The sequence below is a fragment of the Rhamphochromis longiceps genome, linkage group LG10 (assembly GCF_057381845.1).
Source record: "Rhamphochromis longiceps isolate RC_006_pf linkage group LG10, R_longiceps_female_GT1.1, whole genome shotgun sequence".
Lineage (NCBI taxonomy): Eukaryota > Metazoa > Chordata > Actinopteri > Cichliformes > Cichlidae > Rhamphochromis > Rhamphochromis longiceps.
In genome coordinates this window covers 10,543,276-10,558,949 of record NC_140566.1, presented here as the reverse complement: position 1 = coordinate 10,558,949, position 15,674 = coordinate 10,543,276, and the positions used below count along the sequence as shown (strand labels likewise).

The 15,674-nt window shown below is 38.8% G+C and overlaps 1 protein-coding gene across 6 annotated transcripts in view; it reads right to left on the bottom strand.

Moving 5' to 3' along the window:
* The window catches only part of LOC146660328 (unconventional myosin-XVIIIa-like), a 62,613-nt gene extending 47,640 nt beyond the window's left edge, over positions 1–14,973 (bottom strand). For 4 of the 6 annotated variants that reach the window (XM_085420132.1, XM_085420136.1, XM_085420133.1 and 1 more), the window contains exons 1-6: positions 14,885–14,973; positions 12,092–13,193; positions 4,772–4,795; positions 3,353–4,132; positions 1,560–1,643; positions 930–956 (exon numbers count right to left, since the gene is read on the bottom strand). In XM_085420132.1, the coding sequence (XP_085276258.1) occupies positions 930–956; positions 1,560–1,643; positions 3,353–4,132; positions 4,772–4,795; positions 12,092–13,066 (1,890 nt within the window). In that variant the 5' untranslated portion in view covers positions 13,067–13,193; positions 14,885–14,973. Of the gene's footprint in view, positions 1–929; positions 957–1,559; positions 1,644–3,352; positions 4,133–4,771; positions 4,798–4,922; positions 5,200–5,751; positions 5,867–12,091; positions 13,194–14,884 lie in introns of those variants that run through there. The other 2 variants (XM_085420134.1, XM_085420135.1) reach the window with 2 other exon arrangements.
* Between the last annotated feature and the right edge of the window lie 701 nt (positions 14,974–15,674).

Sequence of the window (15,674 nt, the reverse complement as noted above, 5' to 3'; positions counted from 1 at the left end):
TCATCTGACCACATGACATTCTCCCAATCCTCTGCTGTATCATCCATGTGCTCTCTGGCAAACTTCAGACGGGCCTGGACATGCACTGGCTTCAGCAGCGGAACACGTCTGGCACTGCGGCATTTGATTCCCTGCCGTTGTAGTGTGTTACTGATGGTGACCTTTGTTACTTTGGTCCCAGCTCTCTGCAGGTCATTCACCAGGTCCCCCCGTGTGGTTCTGGGATCTTTGCTCACCGTTCTCATGATCATTTTGACCCCACGGGATGAGATCTTGCGTGGAGCCCCAGATCGAGGGAGATTATCAGTGGTCTTGTATGTCTTCCATTTTCTGATGATTGCTCCCACAGTTGATTTTTTCACACCAAGCTGCTTGCCTATTGTAGATTCACTCTTCCCAGTCTGGTGCAGGTCTACAATACTTTTCCTGGTGTCCTTCGAAAGCTCTTTGGTCTTGGCCATGGCGGAGTTTGGAGTCTGACTGTTTGAGGCTGTGGACAGGTGTCTTTTATACAGATGATGAGTTCAAACAGGTGCCATTCATACAGGTAACGAGTGGGGGACAGAAAAGCTTCTTACAGAAGACGTTACAGGTCTGTGAGAGCCAGACATTTTCCTTGTTTGAGGTGACCAAATACTTATTTTCCACCCTGATTTATGAATAAATTCTTTACAAATCCTACCATGTGGATTCATGGATTTTTTTTTCACATTCTGTCTCTCACAATTGAAGTGTACCTCTGGTGCAAATTACTGACCTCTGTCATCATTTTAAGTGGGGGAACTTGCACAATCGGTGGCTGACTAAATACTTTTTTGCCCCACTGTATATATATATGCTAGAGAAGGGTCAGTAGAGGAGAACAAGCTTAGACTCAAGCACTCTACAGCTGAAGGAGTGTGTCGAGCCCACAGCACAGCAAGCTGTACCTGAGAAGATTTGTAGCATTTGGTATGCTAGCCATGTAAACAGCAAAATGGTCAGCAGCAAGTCAGGATCCAGTGACCCACAGAAAAGCATAGAGACAAAAGATATGGATTAAGACAACAAAAGAGCAGAGCAATGAGAAGGGGTAAAATAAGCTCATTTCCATGTTCTAAACGTTGAAAACAAGTAACTCATTGCCATATAATCCAGCACTGCTAAAATAATCAATGTCAGAGTACATTGTCATTATATGACTGAGACTGAAACGAGGCTTACACAAGCTCAGTCCTTCTCTGGACCAGATAATAATGCAATTAATGCTACAGAATTAATACAAATGAGCTGGCAAAGAGCCAGAAACACCGAGCTTAAGCTGAGCAATATCAGAGGTGTAGAAGAGTACGGCTGCTTGGGACAGCCCAATGATGGCCTCTGGAATTTTAGGGAAATCATTTCGGGAAGGCCGTTTGTCAGGCCTTGGGTTAAGCTTAGGGCAAAAAAAGAGTTATTCCACTGCAGAACCACTGCATGCAAAAAAAAAAAAAAAAAACCAACAAAAAAAAAGTATTATGCTCCTGAATGTAGGAAAACCATAGTTTTATGTCAACCTTAGGAGCAAACTTAGCACACACCTGTTCATTTTTTGCAGACTGGGGTAGGACAACAGGGGGAGGTTTACCATTGGAGACCACAGGGGGGAAAGATGTTTCCTGCACCTTTGCACAACATATGTAAATAACCACAAACACACAGACAAACATGCACACACACAGATGGAATTAACATGATAACATGATGATGATGACAATTAAGTTAAAGCTCGAGGTATTTCCTTTTAACTTTAAACTAGATTTTAATTAGAAAACTAGAGCCAACTTCAAGAGACGCTTGTTCAAACTAATTACAATTTTCCAACTAATTCAGTGAGGAAATGGGTAAGGGCAAAAAAGCTGTTCAAGAAAATTGGATCATTAAACACTGTGGTAAAGATTAATGGTTTTAGGCATTGAATTGTCGATGGTGGTTTCAGCAACGATCGAATGCAAATTTCTTCAAAGTAATGAAATAATCAAAATCCCAACCTAATTTTCAGGCGCCACTCCCCAAAAATCTCAAAGTTGCATCTGAAATTAACCCATCAAAAGTTCTATGCAATTGTTCTGTAACTGCAAAAAGCTCAGTTTCTCTACTTCTGTTCCATAGCTGCTGCTATACTTGAAGTTGTGAATCAAAAATTATTTTAAATTCCAATCAAATATTGCTTGTTCTTTTTTTCTAATATATACACAGGAGAAAGTCAAAGTAAGGCTTTGACAGTCTGGTTTCAATTTCCCCTCTACAGGAAGCTGCTAAAAACTGGAATTAAACAAATTACTAAAGTTGTCAAACCCCAGGTATAATTTAGTTGTTGCTAATGGCTGAGGTCTGCCATTGTCAGCAACATAAAAACACCTTTCTGTTGTACAGTCATAGCTCTAGTGAGAGCAGAAATATAAAAATCACTAGACAAAACAAACCTACACTAATGGTTTGTCACACATAAATTTCTAAGATCAGCTAACATCTTGTTCCTGACATTAAAAGCCGAGTCTCTCCCTAGAGCAGTTAAAAACACTATATCCCTCAACAAAAACACCAGGTGCATCTCTCTGAAATCCAATCCCTCACTCTATGGCCAAATACCCAACTGTTCACCAGATTTCACAGACATCTGCTGATGAAATTTTCAGATGGTAGGCTGACAGACAGAATGCCAGAGACTAAATAACAGGACAAAAACATAACTTTGTCTGAAGTATAAAATGGAACTTGGGATACAAAAAGGTACATCCTTAAAGCAATTTTCTTTTCTTTTTAGCAGATTTAAATGTTTACATAACCAATTATTTGTTCTGTAGAAACAAAGACACTCTTCTCTGACAGACTGTTACAAGACAATTAATGCTAACCTGAACAACATTTTTTTTTTAATCTTTATTCTTGTTCCCATCTTTAAAAACATTACTAAACATCCTCTCTCACAGTGGTGCACAGCAGAGAGAGCACAGTTTCAACTCCGTCTGCTGAAAGTCACAGTAATGAGATTTAGCTCAGTGCTCCAACTCATCAGACAACTACAGTGCAGGTCATGAGCACACCCTTATACCCACTGATAAATCTGATGATTAGTTTCCATATGTGCACCACTTCCCTCCACTTATTCAAGGCAACAATTATATAAAGTTATTTGTGGGAATGTATTATACTTTAACTAATTTTGTTTATAACAAAGATTAGCTCAAGTTTGATGAATGCATAACCAAAAAACAATCTATAAGATGTTCATTGAGCTCATTTATGAGAAAATTGGATGAATTAGCAGTGACGACTTAAGTTGTGCTCCACCTAGTGGCTAAGTAGCAAACATGCACTTTTCACTCAGTACCTCTGGTTTCGTTACAGCAAGTGGACGAGGTTTTGGGATGAAACCACCAGGAGGGGCCAAGGGATCTGCCTTGGGGACAGGAATGAAACCAGGAGGTCTTATAAGGGGATTCTGTTTTGTGGGCAGTGGGCTTGATTTTCTGGTGGGGATGAAACCTGGTGGTGGAGTCAACACGTTCTGCTTAGGGACTGGGATGAAACCAGGAGGTGGGGCCAAAGGATCAGGTTTGGGTGGAGGGATGAACCCAAGTGGAGGGGTGAGGGGATTAGACTTTATTGGTGGAGTGTTAAGGGCTGCAGTAGTAGGCACAGATGAAACTTCCTCTGTTTTTGTCATAGCAGTCTTTTCTTCAACCTCCTCCACCTTTTCGTTCTCCTCTTCCTGCGTCACAGTGTCTTCCTTGCGGTCCTGGGTGCGGGTGCGAGGCCGATGTTCCTTGGTTCTGCCTCTTCCCATCAGGCTTGTTAGGCCCACTGATATATCATCCTTTTCCACCCCAGCAGCTCCTGTTTTCCTGATCGCAGCGTCTGTAGCAGATGCAGAAACTGCGTGCTGGTTGCGCTCTTCTGTTCCAGCAGGAACCACTCGTCTGACAACTCTTCTGACAACTTTCACCACCTTTTTACCACTAGAACTCTTCTCCTCCCCAGGTGTGTCTGGACCTCCCATACCAGTGTTGTTATTGGCTTCTTCAGCTGGTGATGCGCTTGACTGTGGACCACTTCCTGTGTCCAGACCAATTTCAGGAATTCCCTGAGGTTGACCCTTATCTACATCAGACTGGATTTAAAATTTCACAGAGAATTATTTTGAAAAGGATTATTTAAACTGCTCACTAAGGTTAGAATCAATCAAGCCAACTCAATTACTCATTTTCATTAAATCTCATAATTACAGTGTATGGGCAAGCCAGGTTTTTATTTTTTTATTTTTTCTTGAATTGAGTCTACAGCTGGATAAAGGGAAAAGAAACGTGTCCAGAGACTCATGGGCAAGGTTACAAATTAGTATTCTAATGTTAGTTTTACACAATATAAGACAGGTGGGACTGTATATAATCAAAGTGGATTCATCCGCAGTGGCTCTGTGGGGCCAGTAACACCTGAGGGTGCACCAAGTCACTGAAAAGAAGAACTTGGATGGGCCCAAAAATATGGAACCAAATGAAGCTGATTATTTTTTACCTTTCAGAAATCATATTCAATTAATACTTTACTAATGCTATTGCACTGGATATTGGTTAAATAAAGAGCTGCTGCCCATGGTTCAATTATGATAGAGTAGGTGCCCATCCACTATGCCTGATTATTTTACTAAGAACTGTATCTCTTACAGGACAATAGTAGCCACTCTTCTTTTACTACACAAAAATGGTTTGTATCACCATCACTCAAACACATGCAGCTGAAAAACACTTACATCTGGCTTGTTCTCAACCTTAACCTACACAAGAGGAAGGAAGAAAACAAATCAAACCACACATTCAGATCATGGTTACTCTCTTAACATAAATATTCCACAAAATCACTGAATAATAAGATAAAAAGAAAAAGCAAAAAGGGACTTTCCTTTTGCTCCCAGAAAGAGAAGCGTGATTTATACGCCATGGTGATAGGTCAGAAGTCATGGATTTAACTGGATGAGGTGAAGAATAAATGGATGGAATGGTGGTGATGTGTGTGTGTGTGTGTGTGTGTGTGTGTGTGTGTGGGGGGGGGGGGGGGGGGGGGGGGGGTGCAGTGGAGACAGCTCAAGACGGCCGAGAATGGGAACCTGAAGATGAGCAGTGGGACACTGAACTGCACACAACAGGTCATTCAGCAACAGGGTAGACAGACTATGCAGCACTGAAGATAGAGCACATGAACATTCATAATGAATGAAAGGTTAGCTTTCTTCCAACTGCAAAACACATGAACAAGAATCTGACCAAGTACACAAGGCACACAAAACAAACTTATTCATCTGGAGCTGCGTCATATGTGGGACTCATTCACATTCTGTTATAATAGCAATGACACACACAAAAAACAACAACTAACCATTCCCTCAATCACCACACAAAAATTATAAAAATATTGGGAATCTGCTTCTTTTGCAGAAATGGCCATACTAGAACTAGAAACTAGAAAGAAAGCAAGTCAACTTTTTCTTAACTAAACTATAATTTATTTAACTCATTAAAAGGTGACATACCAAAATGAGTTCCACAGCAACATGTTTCACTATCTCTGTCCCTGATTTCATCAGTCCACTCCTATAAATAGTTTCAACAGCAAAGGAGGCCATTCTGAGATGCCATCAGACCCCTAATAGAACTGCTAAGCAGAGCATGTACACTCTGAGCTGATCACACTACTTGCCACACACACAGTCCGCCAGAGACATGAGCCCATTACCTTTTCTCTGGGTCTGGTTAACCTTCCAATCTTCACTCTGTCACTGAAGCAGTGCAGCCAGGGCCAAGGCAGAGTAAAACCTGGGTCTTGTAAGAGTACACTCACTAGCCCTGAGAAAGAGGGTGGGCAACCTCGAGGGCGGGGTCACAGTGAGCACAGCACAGTTAAGCTGTGGCCTGAGGAGTGGAGGGGGTAATGTAAGAGGAGACCGAAGAGAGTGGCAGCTGCTGAACAGTGGTTATAAATAGAATGTGTTCATCACATCAATTGCCACTGCCACTTCTCCCTGTCAGCCTCTTGTCCTGCTGGGAGTCAGAAAAACAGTATCCCTCTTCAGGCGCTTTACCAACTGTTATCTTTTATAACCCCCCTCACATACACACACATAACCCACCTATTTTAAGGAAATCCAAAACTATAAGAGATAGCACAAACACATAGATTAAGCAATCCAACAAATGCCTACTACCTACATCTAAATCTATATACAGCTAATTCTGTACAAACCTCCAGAAGGAATACATAAATGACAAATATGAAATAAATAATATAAAAGTACACTTTTGTGGAACATTTTATCTAGTGACCCCAAAATGTATTTCACATTTGCTACAAAAAAGTGTTCTTCACATTTTCCACCACAAGAGGGAGCTTTAAAACAATAAACTAATCTCTTACATACACTAACCGAGTTTCAATATGTTGTACTGTTCAATGTAAACGCTAAGGTATAACACTATCCAGTGATTGCAGACATGTTGACCTAAAGCAAAGAGTATATCAAAGTTTTAAGGGTTTTAATATGAGAGACATACACTGACCAGTATTGTTTTATAGTGTGTTTATAGTTTGTTTGCATCATACCCAAGGACACATTAGTATTTGAATGTTAGTTTCACACAACGTAAGACAGATGGGACCATATACATCAACAATGTAGAGTTGTCATTAAAGCTGTCATTCTGTTTCAGTGATGACAAGAAGCTGTACAAAGACACTGAAAGCAAGAGCACAGAGGAAAATGTCAAGTGGAACTAAATTGAATGAATCATCTTCTTTAGGCTGTCATAGAAGATCATCTGCCTTCATCTTACCCCATCCCTAGCATCCTCTTCAGTCACACCAACCCTCTGCTTGTCCTTCCTCACTACACTCTCTGAATCTCCTCTGTGGTTTCCCTGCTGCCTGGCAGCTCATATTCAGCGTCAGTTCATTGAATATATCCACTAAACTTCTGTGAATGTCCAAACCATCTCAACATTGCCCCTCTAACTTTGTCTCCAAACCACTCAACTTGAGTCATCCTGGTCACTCCCAACAGAAATCTTAGCATTTTCGGCTTTGCTTCTAGTCTTTTTGTTAGTGTCACTGTCACAGCAATTGTCACCACCATCTTGTAGACCTTGCCTTCTACTTCTATCCTTCATCCAAATCACCCTGAACTCATCTTCAACCCCACCACCTAACCTGTACTCATTTCTTCTCCTATGGCAACAGCACTCCCCAGTGGCAGCTGCCTTCTAAAGCAGATAATACACACCATAAAAACTGCTCAGGAACATGGCAGAGCACAAGGCATTCTTACCAAATGACTGCTGCATGCATCAGAATATGCCCACAACACACAGGATCCCAAGGTTATGCTGCCAGAACTCACAGGACACCCTCAAAAGACCATGCTCCCAAAGAGGTGATTTCAATGTTGCGACTGATCAATACAGTTACGTCCATAAGTCATAAGACAACCAAACAATTTTTTGCTATTTTGAGTCTTTACACAGTAGACTGTAGACCAAGCAAGACAGGTGTGAAAGAAGACTTTCAACTTTAATTCAGAGTTTAACAAAAATAAATAAATACTGAGGTAACAGTTACAGAGTTTTATAAACAGTCTTTCATTTTTTACAGTATAAAAGTAGTTGGACAATTAACTTAAAGTTTCATGGAAACGTGAAGCCTGTTTTTTCATTATTAAATCAAGCACATAAGAGTTTCAAAGTGTTCAGCTTGCATTTGGTTCCTGTTCACCGGAACTTTCAGTCTAGGAAATCGATGCAAGTGAGGAAGGCCATCAAAAGGCTGAAAATTCAAGACACACTTATTTTCTTGATTAAGAAAAAGAACTTCACATCAACTACCCAAGTCAGGAACATTCTCAAGGAGTGTTCTTTTAGAGATGCACTATTTTCAACTCTATAATAACTCAAGAGATAAATGTAATGACATTTATAGCAAGGTGCAAGCGACCGGTTACACAAAAAAAAATAGGAAGACCAGATTAAACTTCTAAAAAAAGAAGAAAAAACTTAAAGAGTCTGCACAGTTTTGAAAAAGATGGTGATAGAGGGTTATGCTATGTTTACTGCAAAAGAAACCCAAGGGTTTCTCAAGATGAAAAACTAAAATGAAAAAAAAAGGTTCAAGCCAGTCTGCCCAAGTCAGTCACATGATCACAATCCAGTCCAGCAGAGAATCATTTTCGGTTACTGAAGACAAACTTTACGGCACAAAGACTCAAACAGAAACTTGAGGTTGCTGAAGTCAGAGCTTAGTCAAGCACCTCAAGGCATGAAAAAGCATAATTTCATTGACTGCAAAGGATATATATACACTGTGTGTATATATATATATATATATATATATATATATATATATATATATATATATATATATATATAACAATTCTGTAACTGTAACTTCGGTCGTTGCTGTGCTTTTTGGAAGTCGAATTTCCCAGAGGAACCCACCCGAGGGATTAATAAAGTTCTATCTTATCTTATCTTGACTTCCATCCAAGGTTTAAAAACAAGTTGTACTTAAAATTGTTTGTTAAATGAGTTTCTAGCCTCTGAAAATACAGGACTATGTCCAATATGTTCAAATGCTTAAGGACATAACCAACAAACACTCTTGTTTGTTTTTGTATGACTACAGGTAAAGCCAGTCAGATAACTCAAAGCTGAAAGGTAAGGCATCTCACTACAATCCGGAAGTATTGTTAAATGGAAAATATGTAAATGTAGAAACTGGTTTGGTAAGGTAGGCCAATTATGGCACATACCTTCCAATAACCAGCTATCATCTGGCTTTTCATTTAGTTCATTCACAATCATTAAAACTAAAATCTTTTTTTTTTGCCTTTAGAAGTAATTAATTAAATTATGTTTAATGTCCAAAATGCTATAAATAGTTACATAGCACTTTATCTCATGGTGAGCTCAGAAGTTTGCATTAGCACTTAGCAAGATCCAGTAAAACACACAGCCTGGCTCATCTATCTAGAACAGACTGCTAATCCCCAGAGTCTGTTACTGGGACACAGCAAAGTGTCGACTGTTTGTCTACACACAGTTGCTGCAGACTAAAGATTAAGGACTCTATATATGTCATAGACACTACTGATTCTGACCCAGTTATGCCTCCACACTATCAAAGCTGTTTGAATCATATTATTAAGCTGTAGCATGAATCAGACTACCACATTTTTAGAACTATACAGATTATTTTAACTATGACAGACATATAACATAGCAAGAATTGTTATATTGTGTTTCATATTCATTGAGAGGGTTGATGTTTATAAATTCAATTCTCCACATTGTTTATCCTGAAAAAGAAATTCAGTAATTGCTTGAGATTTTTCATCAGTATCTGTGTCTTTGCAAGCTTAAAGTAGAAATAAATTATGGGACATCATTCTTTACTGTCAAAATTAGAAGAGATGACCCAGATTTTAAGTCGGTTAAGTAAACAGGGCTGGACATAATTTTTAAAGCAGACTATGTAAAAATGTAGGAGAAGCAAAAACTCAGTGCATAATTCAGGTTTAAATTATTTTAAAGGAGTTGCATAAATCTTGACATATTTCACTTAAGAAATCTGAGAAATCTGGTGGCTAATTCCTTTTAAAATTTCTTGCAAGTATCATTATATCACTCAGAGGCACGCACTCATATACAGCAGGAAGAGGACTATGAGTCAGGTCAGTCATATTATTCAAGCACACAGAAACTCAGTGTCTATAACGAAGAAATTACTGTGAGGGGGGGAAAAAGGGTCGTGTTTTTTTGGCTTTTACCCAATGCTTAAAGGGTTAACATGCTCAGTGGTGCATAGATGAAGGCAATTTAAGTTTGGTGCAGGGGTTAGTGCTGTTTGTTGATAGGGATCTTCCACTGACTATTTGAATACCAAATATGAAACACTTTGACATGGTATTCATTTAATCCAAGTTCATTTGAATTGCTGTAGATTATATTTGTTTTAATGACAGCTGCATAGAACTGTTTGTAAAAGGTGAAGGACATACGTAGCCTTCGAGCAAACCCTCTGACAATACAGTATTTAGACACGACACAATAATGACAAAGAAAAAAAAAAACAACAGGCAGCAAACTGTGAGAGAGCAGGTGTTTAGTCGATACCAATCCTAGCCAGTTTTTGTTCAGTAACAGGCTTATTATTCTTGTATTCTCACAGCAGTCACAAAGATTGTCAGTGGTTGCTTGGCAACTTGACAATGATGACAAGATTTGACAAAGTCAATGCTCCTTGCCAAGAAATAACGCTCTTTAAAAACACAACTTATCCTTTCTAAAGCATCATTACATAAAGGCATAGATATAATGTCTTCATTTGAGAGATTTAGTGGTGATGACTGATATTTTTACCTCTCTCTTTAAACAAAAGAAAAAGAAAAAAAAACCCTGGGGGAGCTGCTTCCCCATTCCATGTTTTATGCTAAGCTAAACAAAACAAACCATCTCCAGTAGTAGTAAACTTTTAATAGACTAATGAAAAGACAGTGAATAAGTATATTTTAAAAATATATTAAAAAAAATTAAGCCAATAAACAAAATTACTGTATGTCGGTGCATCATATGGTCTCGTACTGTATTGCAGAGCTCTAGATCGAGAATCCAGAGCTTATTATAACCACCTAAAAATAGTGCTGCTGGTTCTAGGTCAGCCTCACATGCACATTTTGTGCTTTTTCAAAAGGCCTGTCTTTTTGATCGTCAAGATTGCTTGAATGTAGGACAAAGTAGACAGTCACTTATTTCAGGGAAGCAACTGGGCTGTGTACACATTCATTTAAATAGTTCTAGCTGATGTATTCTAACAGAATGGAGAAACTGGGTCTTATTCACTAAGAGACACACAGTGCATAAGTATATGCACTGTGTGTAAACTGTATGTATGAGTTTCATGCACAAATCAGGAATTTATCAATATTTTTGTACCCGAATTTGTTCATACTTTATTAACAAACTTCTGACCAGGTGTACCATCTAATGAAGCTGTCTTGGGAAATCTATGGTCTTTAAAATTAATACTACATGTCCTACTACTGTTATTTTATCATCATCATTATCACCAACACCAACTCCTTTTGAATATTACTTTTTTTTTTTCAAAAACATCATTAGTTAGAAATGAGCAAAATTACAATTAAATTTAAAAAAATGAAAGTTGTATTTAAAGAAAACTACATCCAAAAGTGAAAAGGGTATGCTTTGACCTTTTAATTTAAACATATTCCAGTATTTCCATTACAGCTCCAAACATCACTAATGTGCCTTCATAAGCAGCACATACTGCCATCCCCAACCAAAGTTTACCTTACCAACTGTATAAACTGTATTATGAAAAACAACAACAACAACAAAATGCTTGTATTCAGGTGTTTGTTGCACCAGCTAATAAAGAGTTTAACTCTATGCTCCTTCACTTGTTGCACACGATTATCTGGATGAAAAGAACTGAATAGGCAGGCAGCCAAGTCTTACAAGACCATATGGCCATGTGTTGTGGCGGCATTCGGGCCGTTGTTTCCTTCAGCGTCCCATTGTTTGGTGTCAAAAGGACTGGGGGGGTGGGAGGGGGATTATATGTACACCAGAACATATTCTCTCTTTCAAAACACACACTGAGACACTCCCCCATACATGCGAGTACAAAATCACATTACCAATGTCATTACAACTCCACCCATAATGCATCCGTTTTTAGTCTATTAAAGGTCAGTGCAAAAGTACATACTTAATACAAAATAACAGAAAAAGGGTCTTTTGTAGTAATTTTAAAAAGATTCACCCCAAGTACATGTGTATTTACAGAACAGATCCACTGTGTTTCTCAGTGGAATTCAAGTAAACACAATGATTTCAAAAATGTAAAAATCTCAGATAATCCAACATTAAAAGCAAACAAGCCACAAAAACAGGTTCTGGTATTAAGAATAATGTGATGACACAGAAATAGATTAGCATCAAGGGTAGAGTTTTTTAAAAAGCAAAATAATATTCACACAACAGACCAAGTCAAGAGTACTACTTACATCTTTGCTTAGGTCTTCAGTGGTCCTCAACCAACTGCGGTTCAGCTCACTCAGCTCGAGAATTGGCTGGACTTTTAGTCGTACTGAATCTCCAGACTGACGAATCATCTCCACAATCTCGTCTCTGTTTTTGTTCTCCACATTAATCCCATTGATTTCTACAAGCTTGTCTCCTGGCACCAGGCCCAGAGCCCGATCCTTAGTCCCAACCCCTGGTTCGGCAAAGTGTACAACACGCCGGCACACCCCACCATCAGACTGCCTGTCTACCATGGTGGTTCTTCGCAAAGAAAAGCCAAAGTCCCCAGTGCTGCGTCGCTGTACCTCAAGTTCTCTTGGATCTGGTACTGGTGGAGAGACAAGTGCAGGCAACTGTAGGTCTGCACCAGGAAAGGTCTTCTCCACAATATCAGGAATCTGAACTGTGATGGTGCCCTTTGACCTCGGGTGTAACTTTGTAGATGGTGTAGTCCAGTTATGGCCAGAAAGCTCTGAAGCATCCAAAGCATTGTCCTTTGGGGTCACCTGAGTTAAGGTAGCTACTTTCCTCTGGCCCACCACTGTATTCACCTTGGCCAGTTCCCCAAATTTAGCTGCCCTCTCCTTCACAGAGCTGCGATTACTTAACAGCTCAATTCCCTTTACATCTTCAGAGGTGCTTGCACTTATTTGCCCCACAGTGTTGTGATGATGCTCAGCATCAACGTCTGTCAGGTAGAGTTCCGTGTTACTGGCCACCTTAATTGGGATAGGGCTAGAAATCTCCAACTTGCTCCTAGATTCCTTCTTGGAGTTTCCTCGAGTAAGTGGGAATAAGCCTCTACGTATGCTCATCTCTTCTAGACTCTTTAACTCAGACTGAGACATACGTTCTTTCTTTTCTCTTTTGTCTTTCTTTTCCTTCTTGCTCAAATCCCTTTCCTTCTTGCTCAAATCCTTTTCCTTGTCCTTGTCTTTTTTCATTAAGTGAAACATGATTAAACTATTCTGTAGTTATTGAGCAACTGATTAATTTATCATGAGAACCTTAAATTATTAGAAAAGAGGCTGTTGACAGCAGCTGAAAACATCAACTCTGGGTTTGGATCTCTCTTAGTGATATCTGTAGAAAAAAGAAACAAGAGGTGAACACAGACTAGCTTTGATGAAAGCATAACAGAGTGCAAGAACCTTGTGTTTGTCAGAGTTTAACTAAGTAATTGGCAAAAAGATTCAGTCAGTAATTAATCATAAGTACTATGACATACACATGACTAGCACATCTGTGAAAGCACAGATAATGCTGAATGGTAGAAAGGCATATACAGAAAGGCTGAAAGTCTGGTGGTGCTGTGGTTTGTGGTTTATGCCTAAGAGCAAGAAGTTCCTGGGTTCAAATCCACAAACTCTGTAGAGTTTTAGCTGTAGGTGTGTCTGTGAATGGCTGTCTGGCTCTGTATTAGTTCTGCAATACATTAACAACCCCACAGTGGACGACTCAATGGATGGATGTACGTACAGCTGTAAGTGTCAGGGAAGTCTTTCTTTATTTCAACAAGACAATGACAAGCCCAATTCTGCAGACATTACAACAGCATACCTCTGTGGTAAGAGTTTAGCTGCTAAACTGGACTGGCTGCACTCCACACCTATCCAAAAACAACACCACTGAAAATATTTAACACATTATACAATGAAAAGGAAGATTTATACTGTTGTACAGCTGAAGTCATATCAAAAAAGATATTAAAGCTGGTCTGACCTTCTCAGTTCCTAAACCATTGCAGAAACCACAGATAAATAGGAACTGCTGTGGTCCTGACCTGACTTGTTGAATTATGTTGCTGGCATCAAATTAAAGACCACTAGATTTAATAAAATTAAAAAAAAAAAAATATGAAAATAAAACATCTCAATTTTAACAACTCATGTATTATCTTTGTACCATTTTCAGTTACAGAGTTACAAAGTTCACATGGTTTGCAAATCATGTCATTCTGTTTTTATTTACATTTCACATGACCTCTGACCTTCTTGAGAAAAACATAATCCACATTTAAAACTTGGATTTGAAGTCCTTTCTACACCTTGGGGTTAAAATCATTTAAAAAAACGTTATCAAACTGCAGAGCAGTATCACTATTTTTATTTCAGTATCAATCTATTATCTAATTCAGTTCAATAGAAAAGTAGCCTGTATATATTTGGGTGTGTATAGGAACTGGTATCCCCCGCTGTAGTATCAACAAACGAAACATGCACCCTAGATAAGGAATGTGATCTTATCTAAAACTTATCTTTGACACACCTCAATCTATCCTACATAATAACATACAGTGTTTTAAAGAGCGTAGCTTTCCTGCTCTCAGATACTCAGCATCATCACTAAATGATTGAAAACTGAAGCTATGTGCATGGGAGCCTCCACTAAGCTCCATATGTATAACGAGAAGCCATGCTGAACAGTAAACTGTAAATTCAAACCTAATCCAAGCTAAATCACATGCTCTTAGAAGAAAGCTATGAAATGTCCGAAAGCAACTCAGTTTATCTTACAGTTAACATTTAGGTATGCATTTTCGTCGTATTTTATTACTGGAAAGCGCAGTTTGGTCTGTTGTTATTAGTTTTTCGTTTTCTTGAACTTTAAACACTACGCATAGGTTGTCGACACGGCTAGTCCTGAGCTTGGCCATAATGCTCTCCCTTTAAGCTGCTTTGCCCTCATTCTTTAGCAGTGATAAAGAGTGTACTAATGTCACTCACGATAAACGATACAAATTAAGTAACACTGTAACATATGACAATTCCTACCTGTAATTGCCTAAACATGACAGCGTTGTAGTCTTACTACAGGTTTTCGGCATTTTCCAATGAATTGTCAGCAGGTGCGACAAATGCTTTTGTGATGCTTTCAAATGCTTGCAGTAAGCTCCGACTTCTGATTACTTTGACATAAGCGACCTGCGGGGAAGCAGCTATCCTCGTAAAGAAATAAACACAAAAAACTTGGAAAATGGTGTCGTACATCAGATGATTAATTCATTTTCCCCCAAACAGCTCAATAGTTTTAATAAACTTAAGTAGTCTCCTCATTACACTTTAAAATATATATTATAAAGAGGGAAAGCTGAAAAACAACCTCTCTCTTAATGGTCTAAATTGGAAACATGGGGGGGGATTAGTCCTCAATGATAGTAGGACGATTTAGATGTCCAAAATGTAGGCTAACGCTCTAAATTTTAATAAATCCAACAGCACATGAAAGCTCCGGAAGACTACACTGGACAGCAGTGACCCCTCCTGGTCTTTATTTTAACCATACAAAGGATGTAAGCACAGATATTTAGTTCCAAGCTGCCCAGTTTTTCGTAGAGAAAAACTTATATTGTTAACATGTTGATTTCACATTGGATAACACATAAAGTGTTTTGCAGCTAATGAGTTACAGTCCAGTGACATTGGAGTTACAGTCACTGACATACAGACTTTAAACCCAAACAGAATCTGAGTTGTGGTGAATGGTTATTTTAAACATTATTTACCTATTTATATGGAATTCTTTAGGATAATTCCTCCTACAACAATGATGAGTTGATTACAG